This window comes from Schistocerca nitens, chromosome 5 (assembly GCF_023898315.1).
Source record: "Schistocerca nitens isolate TAMUIC-IGC-003100 chromosome 5, iqSchNite1.1, whole genome shotgun sequence".
Lineage (NCBI taxonomy): Eukaryota > Metazoa > Arthropoda > Insecta > Orthoptera > Acrididae > Schistocerca > Schistocerca nitens.
In genome coordinates this window covers 392,648,716-392,669,593 of record NC_064618.1, presented here as the reverse complement: position 1 = coordinate 392,669,593, position 20,878 = coordinate 392,648,716, and the positions used below count along the sequence as shown (strand labels likewise).

The 20,878-nt window shown below is 44.9% G+C and overlaps 1 protein-coding gene across 2 annotated transcripts in view; it reads right to left on the bottom strand.

Moving 5' to 3' along the window:
- Positions 1-20,878, bottom strand: part of LOC126260108 (nuclear receptor coactivator 3) — a 319,207-nt gene that overhangs the window by 128,415 nt on the left and 169,914 nt on the right. The window contains exon 1 of one of the 2 annotated variants that reach the window (XM_049957340.1): positions 5,664-5,713. The exons of the other annotated variant lie outside the window; for it this stretch is intronic. Coding sequence (XP_049813297.1) covers positions 5,664-5,713 — 50 coding nt within the window. Of the gene's footprint in view, positions 1-5,663; positions 5,714-20,878 lie in introns of those variants that run through there. 2 annotated transcript variants of the gene reach the window in all.

The following is a 20,878-nucleotide window of genomic DNA, read 5'->3' as shown; positions in this document are numbered from 1 at the left end:
CGAAGTAAAATGGCAAAGACTGTGGCGTCAGACGATGTATTATTAAGCAGCAACTTGTCTTTATTGAAACGAAAAGAGTAAGCTACAATAATCTGTAGCTGACATGTATACTACATGCTGTCCAAATACGATACGAAGTAGTTGTCCGTATGTATGAAATATTATCTATGAAGTTGATATGTAGGTTACATGTGCTGTTTTAAGGCATTGCTATTCCTCAAGTTATATGCCAGTAATATAAGCAAATAAAAATGAAAGAATTTAAAATAATAAAATTATGAGCCAGTGTCAAAAATAAAACGATGTAAATTAGCAATATGCAGTCTAAAAGCATAAAAGCAAAATTCTAAAACAGATAGTCAACAGATTGTCTTGAAAGGTTAAAGAAAATTATATATATTCTTTTAATTATAAAGTCTTTTAGCAAATATTTTATCTTTACATTGTAATTGTCTTTTACCAAACATTATTTTATGATTGACTATCTGTTTTGGAATTTTGCTTTTATGCTTTTAGACTGCATATTGCTAATTTACATCGTTTTATTTTTGACACTGGCTCATAATTTTATTATTTTAAATTCTTTCATTTTTATTTGCTTATATTACTGGCATATAACTTGAGGAATAGCAATGCCTTAAAACAGCACATGTAATCTACATATCAACTTCATAGATAATATTTCATACATACGGACAACTACTTCGTATCGTATTTGGACAGCATGTAGTATACATGTCAGCTACAGATTATTGTAGCTTACTCTTTTCGTTTCAATAAGGACAAGTTGCTGCTTAATAATACATCGTCTGACGCCACAGTCTTTGCCATTTTACTTCGCAACAACTTCGTTGGAAAGAAGCCTGCTGCCACATCTTTGCACTGGCGTTTGTCCTCACCATGGCAACCACTAGTTCGACTATCGACCTTACAATAACTTCAGTGAAAAAAGCATGCTGCTTCATCTTTGCAACGGCGTCTAACTTCACCATAGCAACCAGTGGTTCCAAATGGTTCACCGACAGGCCTTGAGAGGGCAACCCATGTACTGCCAAACTGAAGTTCATTTTCCTACATATTTAAATATTTTTAACGTTTCTTAATTGACAATAGCTGTTTAATAAGCTAAGTTTAGTGTGTATTTATTTCTAATTCTTGACAATGTTCTTTTAACTAAGAAATTTTAAATTGTAATTCGACTTATAACTCATTGGTTAATAATGACATCATGCAGTCAGAAGTGGGTGGAGCCTCATTATATATAGTAAGACGTGCACTGGTTTCTCCAGTAGTGATTCTTCATCAGAAAGAGGTTCCTACTCAATGGTAATTCAACGTTTTATAGATTTATAACTTTATGTATTTTGTTTAATGTATGTAGCCCTCTAATTAGAGCTTTGTATACAACTTATAGGTCTGAAGATGACCACAGTAGTGGTTGAAACCGGTCACCTTGTTAAATAAATCGTGATCAAGACTGTTTTTAATAGTAATTATTTAGAACACAGCGTGTTGTTATCAATGGAGAGACGTCTACAGACGTTAAAGTAACCTCTGGCGTGCCACAGGGGAGTGTTATGGGACCATTACTTTTCACAATATATATAAATGACCTAGTACATAATATCGGAAGTTCCATGCGGCTTTTCGCGGATGATGCTCTAGTATACAGAGAAGTTGCAGCATTAGAAAATTGTAGCGAAATGCAGGAAGATCTGCAGCGGATAGGCACTTGGTGCAGGGAGTGGCAACTGACCCTTAACATAGACAAATGTAATGTATTGCGAATACATAGAAAGAAGGATCCTTTATTGTATGATTACATGATAGCGGAACAAACACTGGTAGCAGTTACTTCTGTAAAATATCTGGGAGTATGCGTGCGGAATGATTTGAAGTGGAATGATCATAAAAAATTAATTGTTGGCAAGGCGGGTACCGGGTTGAGATTAATTGGGAGAGTCCTTAGAAAATGTAGTCCATCAACAAAGGAGGTGGCTTACAAAACACTCGTTCGACCTATACTTGAGTGTTGCTCATCAGTGTGGGATCCGTACCAGATCGGGTTGACGGCGGAGATAGAGAAGATCCAAAGAAGAGCGGCGCGTTTCGTCACAGGGTTATTTGGTAAGCGTGATAGCGTTACGGAGATGTTTAGCAAACTCAAGTGGCAGACTCTGCAAGAGAGGCGCTCTGCATCGCGGTGTAGCTTGCTCGCCAGGTTTCGAGACGGTGCATTTCTGGATGAGGTATCGAATATATTGCTTCCCCCTACTTATACCTCCCGATGAGATCACGAATGTAAAATTAGAGAGATTCGAGCGCGCACGGAGGCTTTCAGACAGTCGTTCTTCCCGCGAACCATACGCGACTGGAACAGAAAAGGGAGGTAATGACAGTGGAACGTAAAGTGCCCTCCGCCACACACCGTTGGGTGGCCTGCGGAGTATAAATGTAGATGTAGACATCTTGCGTCATCCTGCAGCACTGGTCGGAGACTAGCAGCGCCGGAGTAGTCTGTTAACGTCGCGTGCGTAGACTGCCCTTAACAACGACAAACGGTTGCGCATCGAGTGGTGACGTTACCGGAGAGCATCGACTGCTAATGAATGGCTTTGGGGGGAGGTCCCAGTTTTCCAGTGTTTTGGACAGGCACAAGGGTGTTAGCCACTGTGTGGGGGAACTTCAGGTCACGGCTGGTAGTGACTAGGGGACTCTCGACAGCGCAGCCGCTCGTGTTGGGACATGATGCGTCCTCATGCGTTACGTCTTATGCAACAGTATCGTGGGGCTATTTTTCGACAATGCTCGTCTACACATGGCACTAGTCTCTATAAACTTTCTGCGTGATATTTACGTACTTCCGTAGCCAGCAAGAACACCAGATCAGTCCCTCGCAGAACACGGGAACTCCGTGTACGTACCAGCATCCAGGACATCACGAACCAGTTACAGAGATTGTGGGCCAACTTGTATCAAGAGAGGACACTAAGCATTAAAACACAACGTTTGAAAGGATACCTTACCATAAGAAGTTATAGCTCTTTCATTATTGTACGGATTTGGCTGCTAAGCAGCACAGTCGCCCTACATCATCAGAACAATAGTGATCGAATACATTGGATTCCAGAGGGAATCAAGTGTTTCCCCACCATTTAAAAAGATGCTGTTGGCAGTTCTAAAACGGAACAGGCCAAAAGGCCTAATCCACGATGCCGTGTTTGGTGCTTAATGACGATTTCGGTCTGGCCGAGAGTTGGCCGTAGCTAAGTGTCGATGCAGAGGAGCGTGGCGCGAAGCGAAGGGGCTGCGGAGCGCGCGAGGCGCCTGCAGCAGGATGCAGCCAACTGCGGACGCGGAGGTGTGCGTAAAACGAAACCCGCACGGCCGGCCGGGCGGCCAGGCAGTGTTGGCAGTGCGTGCGGGAGGAGCCGTGAGCTCGGCGCGGCGCAGGCGCGGTGCGGCAGGAAGCGTGGCCTATCTGATAAAGCGGGGGGCCCCCGCAGGGTGGCCGGCCCGGCGCTGACTGCGCGCCCCGCTATCAACTGACCCGGACCACACGGCAATTATCTGCCGTGCTGACTAGCATCTCGCTGACAGCCCGAACGCTAATTACGTAACCGAACGGCGCCGCTGCTGCTTCTCGCCAAAGATTCACCTCCCCGAAAAACACTTTCTTCAACTCTCCAAAGAGAAGAGGATGCCCGAAAGAGTACTCTTGACGAGAAACTGTTGCGACGATCTGGCAGTGTTTTTTGTTTCAGTTGTACACGTCATCCCAGCGTACAGTAGGATGACCGACTGTCCCGGTCAGCAAGTTGAAGACAAGAACCTAAAACTATCAAATTTTGTGCCGTTCCGATTTTAATTCGCATTACGCTGGCAAACGTGTTCACATATTCATCAACACGCAACTCCCCCCTCACCCTCACCCCAACAAAACAGCGCTCATACCCCGAGCACTATTTCAGTATGCGCTGCGGTTTACCAAGAAACTGCGATCAAAAAAAATCACATGCTGTTATAAGTTAGTAGTCAGACACACAACACCTGCGTGGCAGCAGTGTCGAGAAGATTACATAGCCAAGTTACTGACCTTCGCCCTGGCTCGTGTCTAGCCGCGCACGTACCGGTTCGTCTGAGCTAAATACAAACATCAGTAACGACTAGAACGATTAATGACAACACACGACAATCGCGAGAATAGTTCTTTCTGAGCGGAATACGAACAGGTGTAATGCGAAAAAAGATACGTAGTCAAGCGTGGGAAGAGCAACCGCAAAACGGGACGGGGGAGCGAAACTACTATCCCCCCCCTACCTCCCGCGCACACCCGCACCACTCGCATGCTCTCTCTCTCTCTCTCTCTCTCTCTCTCTCTCTCTCTCTCACTTTCCTCTTTTTGCGCTCTCCGCTGATGTAAACAGCTCCGACCCGCCACCCTATCTCCAGACATATGGTCAGAACCATGCGAGAGTAGAGTTTCCACAGCACAATCACACGCGTTAAGAGGCCAATATCTACTTCGCACACAGTTCCGAACACGAATCTGGTCACAACAACACCGCTCGAATACGAAATCAGAGAGAAGACAACAGATTAAAGGGTTTGCATGCGGTGCTCGGCAGCTTTCAAATACTGAAAAAAAATGTCACGTTATTACGAACACACACAATTATTTTCAACAACGTTTTAAGCTTCGAAGCGCGTTGCACGGGATTATTCTGTTACAGTGCGACAATGTATTATTTTTCTACCTCTGATAGTGTATTAGGGCTTCCAGACGGCACGACGTTTTGACACGTTGCGCCTTACGGCCCGACAAAGGAAGTGAGTGCCTGGAAGAATAACAGTGTATTTCAGAACTACGTGAATTGCCTGAATACCACAGTCTAGATCACAATTTTGCTTTCAATAACCGGTTTGGCCCAAACAGAAACTAAAAGCTCGTCGCAGCAACTGTTAGGTGCCGTCAACTGAGAACAGCAGTTGTTGCGACGAGTTTTTAGTTCTCAAGATGGTCTACGCTGTCCCAAACCGGTCACGAGACAGTGGTAATTCAGACAGAAGATGAGATCACTGTGCGGTATACGCCACAGCACAATGCTGCTTTTTAGTGAACTACTCGAGATGTTCTGCACGCTCGCGTCGGCTTCGTTCCTTGTTCCTACAAGGAGAATGAATCTTTCTGTTAAGTGGTGTGCTCGGTATTCCATTTTTCACCTTCGGCCACTGCACAAACACCCCCAACCGTTTCTCGCCTGCACACACACACACACACGCACATATGTACACTCACACACTTCGCTCGGTCTGGCAATAACACGCCGAACGCTTTGCGAACGCGAAATGCGTCACACTGTGTAATGCGGTCATCCCCACGCACGCACTCTCACTGCGCCACCGTGTGTAACAGCTCGACGTCCGACCGGCGGAGCGTTCGCGGCGGTGCGTAGTTACAGAAGATTCCTTCAACCGGTAGCGAAACCATTCCAGGCGGTAGCGAAAGAGCGGGCGGCGCAGTTCGCTTCTCCACTGCGGCTCGCTGTGAAGTATTCGGGGTTCCGAAGATGCGGTTGTGGCGAAGCGCAGGCAGCCTCGTGTCCACGAAGTGACGTTTGGCCCTCGGCACAGTGATAAAGGTAGAGGTGCAGTGGGAGTACCTGTCAGGGGAGAGCAGCGGCGACCAGGCGCTGGCTGCGATGCACTCCATGGCGAGGGCGCGCCGGCACTGGCTGCGCCCGCCGGCTAAGCGGGTCACTAGGCCACGGCGCGCCGCTCTGCGCACGCGCAATGCGCGCCTGCCCGCACCCGCCCGCGCACCACCGCATCGGCGGGCCTCGCTCACTGCTACTGCTACTGCCGCTGCCGCTGCCGCCGCCGCCTCAGCGGCAAGGCTCAACCGAAAATTCCCCGCCCGTGGCCCCAATGTCCCGTGCCCGCGTTGCTGTCACCGTCATCGGCGCCGCGGACGCAAGCGGAACTGCTGCGTGCTTACACGTCACACACTCCGGACACCACTCACCGGCGTGACTAACGCTCGCCTTGCGCGTGTCACTTCCAACATTTTTTCCCACTAAACGAATGACGGTCAGTTTGGCTTTAGGAGAAGTAAAGACACCAGAGAGGCAGTCATGACGTTGCCGTTGGTAATTGGAACGAGAGTAAAGAAAAATGAAGACACGGTTCATAGGATTTGTCGACGGCCGGCCGCGGTGGCCGAACAGTTCTAGGCGCTTCAGTCCGGAACCGTGCGACTGCTACGGTCGCAGGTTCGAATCCTGCCTCGGGCATGGATGCGTGTGATGTCCTTAGGTTAGTTAGGTTTAAGTAGTTCTAAGTTCTGGGGGACTGATGACGTCAGATGTTAAGTTCCATAGTGCTCAGAGCCATTTGTCGACGCGGAAAAGGTGTTCCACAGTGTCAAATTGCGCAAGATGTTTGGAATTCTGAGAAAAATAAGGGTAAGCTAAATGCAAAGACGGGCAATATACAATATGCACAAGAGCCAAGAGAGAACAAGAAGAGTGAAAGACGAGGAACGAAGTGCTCGGTTTAAAAACGTTGCAAGACAGGGACGTAGTCCTACTGTTCAGTCTACACGTAGAAGCAATGAGTCGGAAAAAAAAGAAAGTTTCAAGGCGGAATTAAAATTCAAGGTGAAAAGATATCAATGATAAGATTCGCTGATGACATAGTATGCTCAGTGAAAGTGGCGATGATTACAAGCTCTGCTGAATGGAAAGGACATGCTAATGGGTACAGAATATGGATTGAGAGTAAATCGAAGAAACGCGAAAAGGGCATTCCTGGCTATGAGAAATCTACTAGTACAAATATAGGAAGAAATTTCTGAGAATGTATGTTTGGAGCATAGCACTGTGTGATACTGAAACACGGGCTTTGAAAAAACCACAACAGCAGAGAATCGAGGCATTGGAGATGTGGTGTTACAGAAAAATGGTGAAAATTTGCTGAACTGATAAGGTAAGGAATGAGGACGTTGTCAGGAGAATCGGCAAGGAATATATGGAAAGCTCTGATGAGAGGAAGTGACTCAATGATAGGACATCTGTTTGGACATCAGGGAATAACTTCCATGGTGTTGTTGTTGCGGTCTTCAGTCCTGAGACTGGTTTGATGCAGCTCTCCATGCTACTCTATCCTGTGCAAGTTTCTTCACCTCTCAGTACCTATTGCAACCTACATCCTTCTGTATCTGTTTAGTGTATTCATCTCTTGGTCTCCCTCTACGATTTTTACCCTCCACGCTGCCCTCCAGTATTGGTTGTCCCTCGATGCCTCAGGACATGCCCTCCCAACCGATCCCTTCTTCTAGTCAAGTTGTGCCACAAACTTCTATTCTCCCCAATTCTATTCAATACCTCCTCATTAGCCGTGTGATCCACCCATCTAATCTTCACCATTCTTCTGTAGCACCACATTTCGAAAGCTTCTATTCTCTTCTTGTCCAATCTAGTTATCGTCCATGTTTCACTTCCATATAAGGCTACACTTCATACAAATACTTTCAGAAACGACTTCCTGACACTTAAATCTATACTCGATGTTAACAAATCTCGCTTCTTCAGAGACGCTTTCCTTGCCATTGCCAGTCTACATTTGATATCCTCTCTACTTCGACCATCATCAGTTATTTTGCTCCCCAAATAGCAAAACTCCTTTACTACTTGTGTCCATGGAACTAGAGAGAATTGTACAGGATTAAAACCGTAGAGGAAGACAGAGATTAGAATAGATCCAGCAAATAATTGAAGACGTAGGTCGCAAGTGCTACTCTGAGATGACTAATGGTTCCAATGCCTCTAAGCACTATGGGACTTAACATCTAGACTTAGAACTACTTAAAACTAACTAACCTAAGGACATCACACACATCCATGCCCGAGGTAGGATTCGAACCTGCGACCGTAGCAGCAGCGCGGTTCCGGACTGAAGCGCCTAGAACCGCTCGGTCACAGCAGCCGGCTGAGATGACGAGGTTGGCACAGGAGAGGAATTCGTGGCGGGCCGCGTCAAACCAGTCAGAAGACTGTGGACTCACGAGTGGTGAAAGAAGTCACGAGAATCTCTTCTTATTGAGTAGGTAATGGTGGCGTCAGGATGAGGACGATTAAAAACGTTGTCGAAACTGTTATTAGCAGTTTGGTGCTCACGAAGAACGAAATTGTTACTATTAACAGACTAACAAGGAAACATCACCAGCTTGACTTCACAATTTAAGGAGAGAAAAACGCACTAGCGAGATTTCAGTCCCGGCACTCGATCGGGCGCGAAATTTTGGGCCATAATTCTGACAGTATACCCCGTTACGACCTTCTGTTTGCACTACTTTTAAACTTCGCGTGGGAAATACTGTATATCAGAGTAAAACCACTTTCCTCCTATTCGCGGGATGTTGAAGGCAAGGGAAGTTTAGGGGGGTGGGGGTGGTGTCTGCAGAAATTGTTTTGATATCTTGTTCGAGAACACGTTGTTTTACGTGAAAAGAGTGCGGTTATATGCCAACCTCACGCATACATAGGGTGTCAAAAAGAGCGACAAACATTAGGGGCACGTCCCTTATATAGAAATAAGTAAAAAATGACTGGTAAAGATGTGCTCTAATTGATACCTTAAGAGGTATGAGTACCTGTTCCTCTTCGATACTATGAAACAAGATCTCTTCAACTGCAAAGTCTTTTAGTTTCATATTTTGTGAAGTATAGAGCAAACAAGAAAAAAATGTCTATTACACATGGGGTCTAAAATGAACACTTTACAAGCTGTGAGCATTTGTTCATCTTCGCCTGTGTCAACCACATCTGTTCTACTGAACAAGAGCTCATATAGTAGCCCCTATAGTACGTTTAAAATTAGTTGTGACTTTTGACGTTTGGATCACCAGAGATGACAGGACGCCATTGCCAGGGTAACACCAATGGCGACCCGCGCGGTGTGGCCGCGCAGTTAGAGGCACCATGTCAGGAACTGTGCGGACCCTCGCGCCGGAGGTTCGAGTCCTCCCTCGGGCATGTGTGTGTGTGTGTTAGCATAAGTTAGTTTAAGTAGTGTGTAAGTCTAGGGACCGATGACCTACACACGCACTTGAACCAATGGCCAGCCGGCTTTGCCCACCACTACGCCAGCAGTTCGGTTTGTCAAACGGCCCTGTTGCCACGCCGTGGATAAACAGTACCACGTGGTGTCGCTCATTAGAGGCACTTCCGCTCATCAGCTCTCGCTGTAAAGTGATAGTATCTGGCGTTGAATTGTTCTACACTCGTCAGGTATTGTGAACGCTACATCTCTTGTTGCTGTGTTATCGTCGCATTTTTTGTCTAAACACTGCAGAGTTTTCAGGTATACTTCTCACTAACATTCTAATGCAGCTGAAATTGTGGCAGAATCCTAAAACAGCGTATAACAAGCGAGTGAGAGAAGGACATGTCAACAGTTACGAGAAAATCAGTTTTCAGTATAAACGTAAATATGCAGCTTCTTCACATATATTCTTGCACAACCCACAATAATTCTCGTTTCACAGGCTGTTGATGCTCCTTCAAACTTACTTCATTTTAAAAAATCTGCAGTTGCTTGAATATTGCGGTAGATATGGAAGTTTGGCATGTAGATCATATGGCAAAATACTCTTCTCTTCGCATACTATCATTTGCGAAAATCTTGTTTCGATATCGCAGACCGTTTGTGAGATACGAGGAATTTATGTTTTAGCTTTTTCACTGGCAAGTGCTTTCGTGACGGAGCCCTTTAGATACGTTACACAGGAGACAGTTAGCGACATCCTTCGAGTTTTAAACAATTCAATATGTTATGTAAATTTCATATGCAGCAACATACTACTCAACACGCATCAAACGCAAATTCATAGCGATCCCTATTTTACACTGCGAACTTTAACAATTTCTTGCAGTAGTTTAGCTAATACCGAAATATCACAAAAAATGACCATTAAAGAAATAACAGGTAATTCATCATGAAACTGACGAATAAAGCTATAAAATGTGCGAGACTCGGCGTTTATTACCATATTGTTTCTTTCAAATCGATTAAGAAAGACTGCAGTTCCGCCAGCTTGCGCAGCTGACAGGTTACGCGCCAAGCAGGCCTGGCCTTATAGCCGCATGCTGACGCGTTGAACACACGCTGACAACTATGCTTCCCTCGACTCGCTGCGCACTGAACTGTCAACGCACTATAAGTTATGCATTTTAAAGTCCATGTATACTAGATTTTTTTCTTATTTTGGTCCATACTACCTCCCGCATTCCAAAATAGAAGCAAAGAGCTTGCGGTAGAACACATCTGTTTCATAGTATTGAAGATGAGCAAGTGCTCATATCGCTTAAGGTATGTGCAATAGAGCCCTTTAAAAAATTAAACTTCTTGTCTCGGTGTACGGAACCGTCCCTAAAGTCTTCCAGTGCTCTTTTGGGATAGTCTATACAGGCCAACTTAAGGCCATACTTCCCTTCCCTTCACTTTTGCCAGTAAGTTTTCAAGAGATGGCTTATCTGCTGTCTCAGTTCTTCGGAGAATTTCTTCTTTTTTCTGTCACTTGCGTGTTCAATACCAGTGTCAGCGCTTCAGTGCAATTAAAAATACTGCGCAACGATGACGTTAATAATTAAATACTGCTACACTGTTTCTTTAATGACACGCTTACTCATTTCATTATTTTACCCTGTATTTGTGAAATGCCATATAAAACTGTTCAAAGCAAAGGGATCGCTGGCTCCAGATACACGTCAAAAATCACGCACTTTGACACACTGAACAAAGCGCTACCGTTTATTGTTTCACCGACGTTATGAACACGTACAGTACTTCGCGCTAGGGCATTAGGCGACTGCATTGGAGCGGACCGAATGATGGTCGGGGCACGCGTAGGTTTAAAAGCTATGCATTCAGACAGTCATAACTACGTACTGTCAGAATCATGTCCCAAAATTCGCGCGGGAACGATTACTGTGATTGACATCTTGCAAGCGTGCTTTTCCACCTTAGATTATAAGATCACGTTATAGACATTTCCCTGTAAGTGCAAATCATATGAATGTTAATAAAACGGCTCATTTGATAAAATTGGTCCCTCTCCCGGATGCTCGGAGGGGAGGAGGAGGAGGATTTAGTGTTTAACGTCCCGTCGACAACGAGGTCATTAGAGACGGAGCGCAAGCTCGGGTGAGGGAAGGTTGGGGAAGGAAATCGGCCGTGCCCATTCAAAGGAACCATCCCGGCATTTGCCTGAAGCGATTTAGGGAAATCACGGAAAACCTAAATCGGGATGGCCGGAGACAGGATTGAACCGTCGTCCTCCCGAATGCGAGTCCAGTGTGCTAACCACTGCGCCACCTCGCTCGGTCGGATGCTCGGCTCGTTCAAGAAGAAATTGTATATACACTTAACAGGATGTGATGAACACTTTCATCCAAGAAAAACCGTACTATGAAATATTTTTAAAATTAAAGATTATTTATTCCTTAGCGTTAGTTCTTAGTTATATCTCTTCCCAAACGTATTTGCCGTTTCTTCCGTCAATGAGACAGAGAATTTTAAAATCTGAGGACCCAGGCCCAAACGATCGTGCTGGTTTGCTTTCAAATTTTCTGCGGCTCAGCTACATCACTTTTCTGGATTACTCCAGGCTATAACGATTGTGTGAGTTCTCGGCTTTCGTTTGGGAGCTGTTTTGTTTAATACTGTGACCACAAGAGCGCAACGGATCATTTCAGACTTCAACGAGACGATAATAGCGTGCGTCCCCCGAGGTAAACCGACCGTTGTGGTCGAGCGGTTCTAGGCGCTTCAATCCGGAACCATGTGGCTGCTACGGTCGCAGGTTCGAATCCTGCCTCGGGCATGGATGTGTGTGATGTCCTTAGGTTAGTTAGGTTTACATATGTCTAAGTCTAGGGGAATCATGGCCACAGATGTTAAGTTACATAGTGCTTAGAGCAATTTGAGCCCCAAGGTAAATACAATATACTTGGGCTGCTTTGAAAGGAAGGTCTGACCGGGCGCGACATGGAAACCACAGTGAAAATCCGATGAAGCTTTGCACATATGTGTTGGGCAATGTCTCGGGTATGACCGTCCATCGCGTCTACATCTACATCTACCTGATTACTCTGCTATTCACAATAAAGTGCCTGGCAGAGGGTTCAATGAACCACCTTCATGCTCTCTCTCTCTCTACCGTTCCACTCTCGAACGGCACGCGGGAAAAGCGAGCACTTAAATTTTTCTGTGCGAGCCCTTATTTCTCTTATTTTATCGTGATTATTACTTCTCTCTATACAGGTGGGTGCCAACAGAATGTTTTCGTAATCGGAGGAGAAAACTGGTGATTGAAATTTCATGAGAAGATCCAGTCGCAACGAAAAACGCCTTTGTTCTAATGATTGCCACTCCAATTCACGTATCATGTCTGTGACACTATATCCCCTATTTCGCGATAATACAAAACGAGCTGTGCCGGCCGCTGTGGCCGGGCGGTTCTAGGCGCTTCAGTCTGTAACCGCGAGACCGCTACGGTCGCAGGTTCGAATCCTGCCTCGGGCATGGATGTGTGTGATGTCCTTAGGTTAGTTAGGTTTCCGTAGTTCTATATTCTAGGGGACTGATGACCTCAGATGTCAAGTCCCATAGTGCTCAGAACCATTTGAACCAAAACGAGCTGCCCTTCTTTGTACTTTTTCGATATCATCCGTCAGTCCCACCTGATGCGGATCCCACACCGCACAGCAACACTCCAGAATAGGGCGGACAAGCGTGGTGTAAGCAGTCTCTTTGGTAGACCTATTGCACCTTCTAAGTGTTCTGCCAATGAATCGCAGTCTTTTGGTTTGCTCTACCCACAATATTATCTACGTGATCGTTGCAATTTACGTTATTTTTAATTGTAATCCCTAAGCATTTAGTTGAATTTACAGCTCTCACATTTGTGTGACTTATCGTGTAATCGAAATTTAGCTGATTTCTTTTCGTACTCATGTGAATAACTTCACACTTTTCTTTATTCAGGGTCAATTGCCACTTTACGCACCATACAGATATCTTACGTAAACATTTTGCAAGTCGTTTTGATCATCTGATGACTTAACAAGACGGTAAATGACAGCATCATCTGCAAACAATCTAAGACGGCTTCTCAGATTGTCTCCTATGTCGTTAATATACACTCCTGGAAATTGAAATAAGAACACCGTGAATTCATTGTCCCAGGAAGGGGAAACTTTATTGACACATTCCTGGGGTCAGATACATCACATGATCACACTGACAGAACCACAGGCACATAGACACAGGCAACAGAGCATGCACAATGTCGGCACTAGTACAGTGTATATCCACCTTTCGCAGCAATGCAGGCTGCTATTCTCCCATGGAGACGATCGTAGAGATGCTGGATGTAGTCCTGTGGAACGGCTTGCCATGCCATTTCCACCTGGCGCCTCAGTTGGACCAGCGTTCGTGCTGGACGTGCAGACCGCGTGAGACGACGCTTCATCCAGTCCCAAACATGCTCAATGGGGGACAGATCCGGAGATCTTGCTGGCCAGGGTAGTTGACTTACACCTTCTAGAGCACGTTGGGTGGCACGGGATACATGCGGACGTGCATTGTCCTGTTGGAACAGCAAGTTCCCTTGCCGGTCTAGGAATGGTAGAACGATGGGTTCGATGACGGTTTGGATGTACCGTGCACTATTCAGTGTCCCCTCGACGATCACCAGTGGTGTACGGCCAGTGTAGGAGATCGCTCCCCACACCATGATGCCGGGTGTTGGCCCTGTGTGCCTCGGTCGTATGCAGTCCTGATTGTGGCGCTCACCTGCACGGCGCCAAACACGCATACGACCATCATTGGCACCAAGGCAGAAGCGACTCTCATCGCTGAAGACGACACGTCTCCATTCGTCCCTCCATTCACGCCTGTCGCGACACCACTGGAGGCGGGCTGCACGATGTTGGGGCGTGAGCGGAAGACGGCCTAACGGTGTGCGGGACCGTAGCCCAGCTTCATGGAGACGGTTGCGAATGGTCCTCGCCGATACCCCAGGAGCAACAGTGTCCCTAATTTGCTGGGAAGTGGCGGTGCGGTCCCCTACGGCACTGCGTAGGATCCTACGGTCTTGGCGTGCATCCGTGCGTCGCTGCGGTCCGGTCCCAGGTCGACGGGCACGTGCACCTTCCGCCGACCACTGGCGACAACATCGATGTACTGTGGAGACCTCACGCCCCACGTGTTGAGCAATTCGGCGGTACGTCCACCCGGCCTCCCGCATGCCCACTATACGCCCTCGCTCAAAGTCCGTCAACTGCACATACGGTTCACGTCCACGCTGTCGCGGCATGCTACCAGTGTTAAAGACTGCGATGGAGCTCCGTATGCCACGGCAAACTGGCTGACACTGACGGCGGCGGTGCACAAATGCTGCGCAGCTAGCGCCATTCGACGGCCAACACCGCGGTTCCTGGTGTGTCCGCTGTGCCGTGCGTGTGATCATTGCTTGTACAGCCCTCTCGCAGTGTCCGGAGCAAGTATGGTGGGTCTGACACACCGGTGTCAATGTGTTCTTTTTTCCATTTCCAGGAGTGTAGATCAGCAACAATAGAGGGCCTATAACACTTCCTTGGGGAACGCCGTCACATCGCTCTTTCCAGTTCTGAGCGCACATTGAGCACGTAAAGGTGACTAGGTAACTAATATCTACCGCCAAGTATGAGGGCCTGATAAGAGATTTCGCCTGATGTCATGCAGCCCACGTAACATAACTGTCAGGCGTTTCCTTCTTCATGACAATTCTCGCCCACACTCTGCAGGGGCAATTAAGATGCTCCTGCAACCTTTTCGATGGGAAGTGTCTCACCACCCACAATACAGCCCGTAATTGGCTCCCCCTAAGTTGCATCTATGCCCACATGAACCGCTGGCTGCGAAGAAAACATTTTGGCACAGACAAAGAGTTGCAGACCTGCGTAGAGAATTGGCGAAAAGCACAGGCGGCTGTTTTATATGACGAGGGTGTTGGAAATTGGTACACTGTTACGACAAATATCTTAGTTGGAGCGTCTGATATGTAGAGAAATAGCTTGCAAGCTGCTATGTAGAGAATTAGCTTCCAAATGAAGTATTTTTGATTTTCACAGTGGTTTCCATTTCGCGACCGATCGGACATTACCTTCCTAACAGACCTCCTATTTTCCTACATTTCGTTAGTTTAAGGCAATTCCTACATTCAGACTGCAAAAGTCTCTTTGAACATATATAAGGTGTCTAAACATATGCATACAGTGCCACTTGGATTTTATACTTATATGTATTTTGAGATGCACGATCATGCTAGTGATAGGTCATGCTATAACAAGTAAATTTTACTGGTAACGCAAAACATTAATTATATCCCAGTGTAATTATGGTTATCTACCCAATAAATTAATGAAAAATCTGCACTTCAGATACCGGGGGCGGCCGGAAGAGCCCCCCCCCCCTCATCCGGTTTTTTATTTTGTAATTAAGACAGACAAATGTTCCATTTCTTTAATTATGAGACACAATTGTACCTCGTAAATGGGCTTTTCCTGAAACCAACAAATAAAAAAAAATTCCTGTTCTTACAGAAATCTCCTATTTACTTCTTGTTACCGTTACATAAGGCTTACTTTTGAAGTTACACTGTCTGTGTGCACTTGGCCGAAGAATTGGTAGCCAGCCTCATATCGCACCGTGTTGTGAAAAGCTGAACGTTGCCGTGAAGCAGTCCCTCCCTGAAGGTACCCTGCCAAAAAAATATTACAGATCTCGCGATAATCACAGATGCGCACCTAACTCTGTCACAAAGCGCACAAAACCCCCCTGTGATTCCTACATACACAAAACATTTCGGAAAACCTCTTCATCAGAAGTGAAGCAGAAATTAGTGAATGCACTATCCTGACAAATAGTTGAATAGTTGATGTATCTTAACACGGTACAAACAATGGAACATCCAGAATCTGACTCGAGCTAGCCATGAACACGCCTATGTAAGAAATGTAAACCCCCTCTCCCCGCGCCCCGTCCTCAACTACGTAATATAGATGTGATCATGTGTGTTTGCATCCCTAAAACAGACGTGTATACAAATGAGGACAAGTAGAACAAAAATAATATATATTCGCGAAATATTTCCACGACACAAAATTACGTGTGTAAGGTGACTTCTTAACTAGCTAATCAAACCCACACTAAATCATTCCGTCGCATATGACAAGCCATACATTAAAACGAAAACGTCCTACAGAACTCGACGTTCTACACAATATGGTAAATATCACAACAGACATAAAATGGTATTTTGGTCTAATTTTCGTTCCTAGCACCTGAAAACATGTTTACACTTTACGGACTTGAATAAAATCGCCCACCGGTAAGGGCACAAACGTGTTTGAGAATAAATATTAGTTGTCTGCGTAACAGGAGGATCTGCATTTTAATCATCTTCAATCACAGCTGCTGGTGAGGCTTCAAAGCCAAACGATAATAACTACACATCATGTGAGAGCGAGCGATGAAGAATGCTCACTTTACCAGCGTCCCAGCTCCTTCTGCTGGAAAACAGTAAAGGCAGGGAGGAGGGGGGAGAAGGAGTAGTAGAAGGGGAAGGGCTGACGTAGAGGTGGTGGGGAAACACGGGAGGGGGACTCCGTGGTCCGCTGCAGACTGAGTCACGCTGCCAGCCGCGCGGAAATCCGCCGCACAGCTTCGCGCGCCACTTTCCGTTTCCCTGGAACGTGTTTCGTTCGGGAGGTCTCAACTTGGAGGAACTACTGAATCATTAAAAACGCGTACAGATGCACTGAACTCTGATACCAGGCTGCAAAGTTTCAAACCGCGGTTGACTCCGCTCTAAAACAAGCCCTTCTCAGGTGTTGGGCAAAACTGGCTTTTAAGAGCAGATATCTGGGAAGAAACTGGTCAAAAATGGAAAGTGACGCGGACCTTGATCAAGCGCGACTTCCTTTTAACTGTACGGTATATGTTATATTGCATGTAGGAACTTTCGGGTAACTGAACATGTACCAATAATTACGGATTTCTGTAGTTGTCTATATAAGTTTGGATGTAGCTGTATTGCATTGATGTACTGGTGGATATTGTGTGGTATGACTCCTGTAGTTGATAGTATAATTGGTATAATGTCAACTTTATCCTGATGCCACATGTCCTTGACTTCCTCAGCCAGGCCCGCATCTCGTGGTCGTGCGGTAGCGTTCTCGCTTCCCACGCCCGGGTTCCCGGGTTCGATTCCCGGCGGGGTCAGGGATTTTCTCTGCCTCGTGATGGCTGGGTGTTGTGTGCTGTCCTTAGGTTAGTTAGGTTTAAGTAGTTCTAAGTTCTAGGGGACTTATGACCACAGCAGTTGAGTCCCATAGTGCTCAGAACCATTTGAGCCATCTTCCTCAGCCAGTTGGATGTATTTTTCAATTTTTTCTTCTGTTTTCTTTTGTATATTTGTTGTATTGGGTATGGATATTTCGATTAGTTGTGTTAATTTCTTCTTTTTATTGGTGAGTATGATGTCAGGTTTGTTATCTGGTGTTGTTTTATCTGTTATAATGGTTATGTTCCAGTATAATTTGTATTCATCATTCTCCAGTACATTTTGTGGTGCATACTTGTATGTGGGAACGCGTTGTTTTATAAGTTTATGTTGTAAGGCAAGCTGTTGATGTATTATTTTTGCTGCATTTCATGTCTTCTGGGGTATTCTGTATTTGCTAGTATTGTACATCCACTTGTGATGTGATCTACTGTTTCTATTTGTTTTTTGCAAAGTCTGCATTTATCTGTTGTGGCATTGGGATCTTTAATAATATGCTTGCTGTAATATCTGGTGTTTATTGTTTGATCCTGTATTGCAATCATGAATCCTTCCGTCTCACTATATATATTGCCTTTTCTTAGCCATGTGTTGGATGCGTCTTGATCGATGTGTGGCTGTGTTAGATGATACGGGTGCTTGCCATGTAGTGTTTTCTTTTTCCAATTTACTTTCTTCGTATCTGTTGATGTTATGTGATCTAAACGGTTGTAGAAGTGGTTATGAAATTGCAGGGGTGTAGCCGATGTATTTATATGAGTGATTGCTTTGTGTATTTTGCTAGTTTCTGCTCGTTCTAGAAAGAATTTTCTTAAATTGTCTACCTGTCCATAATGTAGGTTTTTTTATATCGATAAATCCCCTTCCTCCTTCCTTTCTGCTTAATGTGATTCTTTCTGTTGCTGAATGTATGTGATGTATTCTATATTTGTGGCTTAATCACATTAAGCAGAAAGGAAGGACGAAGGGGATTTATCGATATAAAAAACCTACATTATGGACAGGTAGACAATTTAAGAAAATTCTTTCTAGAACGAGCAGAAACTAGCAAAATACACAAAGCAATCACTCATATAAATACATCGGCTACACCACTGCAATTTCATAACCACTTTTTATTATTATCATCATCATCATTATTCAGCATTATGAAACAAAGTACGTACATATACAAATAATTTACACTAACTGTTTAAATTTGATAACTACATCGCAGCACTCGGTGTGGCTTCATGCAAGTCTTTCAGACTTACTTTGGAAGCCTGGAGTAAGAACCACATTTGATCACATTCACAGGTAGCAGTACTATCACAATAAGTCCACTTATTTAGAATGTGGGCCCATACCTACCTTCTCTCGCTATGATGCGATTGAGTCTCGACCGTTCGCCAATGGAAGATCAAAGTTGTTGGGATTCGAATCAGATGGGCGTCCTGAGGTGGATGTTCATTCTGCCTTTCTTTCCACCTGTTAATGACGTCAAAAACGTCTGTTACCCGAAGATCTACCCAAAAAGACTTACGTCACTTGAGGCATATGGCTGGTGGATTGTAGAGAGCGCTATACCTCCTTACGAATTTGCATTTTGATAGCGTTTTGTTTCTAAGTTCCATATAACAATTAAAGCACAGAACAGGAAATCATCGAATATGAGATCTACTAACGGCCTCTTTAAGAAGTACCACGTGCGCTGTTTTTCCAGGCAGGGGCAAAATATTCAGCTGCTGAGCATGCACAATTGAAATTACAGCACTGCGTAGCATTGCATTTGCTCGTTAGTCGTTTCGGCTATTTTGTGCCCAAGATTCACTCTTGAGTCAAGACTCTCTGATATGTTCGTGCAGTGCTGCTACACAGCAACAAAGGAAACCAGTGATAAATGAGTGGCCAACTTCGACTCGGTAACGGAATGTTAGCAATACGCAACTCGCCTAAAGACATAAAACACGACCCATGTTGGAAGATTTTCTAGCGCCCAGCATCGAGATCGTCAGGGAGTAGCGCAGGATAGGAACATAACAGCACGAATTTTATGGGGTTCACAAATACGCGTTAGTGCGTTTCTGATACACAGATGATGTTTCAAGGAAAATTATCTCATGAATATTTAGATAAAACATCCCAGGAACCGGTTTTTACGAGTTAACAATAAATATCCTTGTCCTGACTACGCACTATATTATGAAGAAACGTTTAATTTCAGCATGCATAGGCAGTTCTGTAAACTATATCTTGCTGAATCACGAGGTTTTAAAAAACCGTTTCAGGACTCCACGAGGGAGATTAACTTTCAAAGAAAATAGTTTGAACGAAGCAAAGTAATGAAACACAAGAAACCAGCTTTCATGTCTCTATAGTCATACAACCCCAACATCGAGTGGCATTTATATCGCAATGAGCATTAAATTCTACGATGAAATCACACGGGACACGAATGGTGTAGAAGTGGACAGATGGGTGCAGTTTAAAGCCAACAGTTTGACGGCTATCGTACATCCACGTCATATTTAGGATTAAAACGGGCAAAAATATCTTACACTACAGATGCCGCATTTTCCTTCTTTATGATGGTATGGAAAGTGTGTTGCTTTGACATCTTCAAACCAATACGTCAATATAGCGAAGCAATCAGCGAACAGCAAACAGTTGCATAAAAGAAATTTAATTTCTTAAACAGTTTCCGTCACTTAGCGCCCTTCTTCAGTAGATTATTCTATCGCATTAGGTAAAATCTGAAGAAGGGGACTAAGTGCCCGAAACTTTTTAAGAAGTTAAATTTATTTTTTGTAATTGATTGCTGATTGTTTCACTATATACAATTACAACTGCTGGGAATGGATAAAACAAAACAATACGTCAATATTTATAACCTCAATTTCCGATACCGAACGGAACAGTGCAGCTGCGATGTAATCCTGTGGACAAACCTCAAAAAACACTCTTCCTTCTTCTTATTATTAGCAACGCCAGGTGAATGGATCGAATGCTGTGAGCTCTGACCACATCACAAATGGCAGTACTCGTCACGATCCGAAATAGAATTCTTATAGAAGTAGTGCTGTAAACAGGTACGCTAAAAAGTTAAAGATGTCTTGTTTCTGCGTCTACATTCATGGCAATGCAATGTATGTACTAACACCTGTGACTAAGGTTCCAGAAAGAAAGAGATGAAAATACAGTTTAAAGTATGAGCTCTGCCTTCCACACGCTCAATAACGCTAATCTTGGATGAGACAACGCAATAGTTCTAAGCACCCACAGAAGAATGAGGAGAGCGAGAAGGGGGTGACAACATGCTCGTGAGTCTCGTTGGAGAAGACAGACAACAAGATACCACGAATAGTTAAGCTATCTTTCATCGAACAGGAGAGGGTTATTGGAATTCTTCTTGTCATTATTGAGATACTAAAGAGAACAAAACAAAAAACCAAAGTTAGGGTGTGTGTCAAGTTCTAATGGGATCCAAACAAGAAGCACAACTTCTGGTGT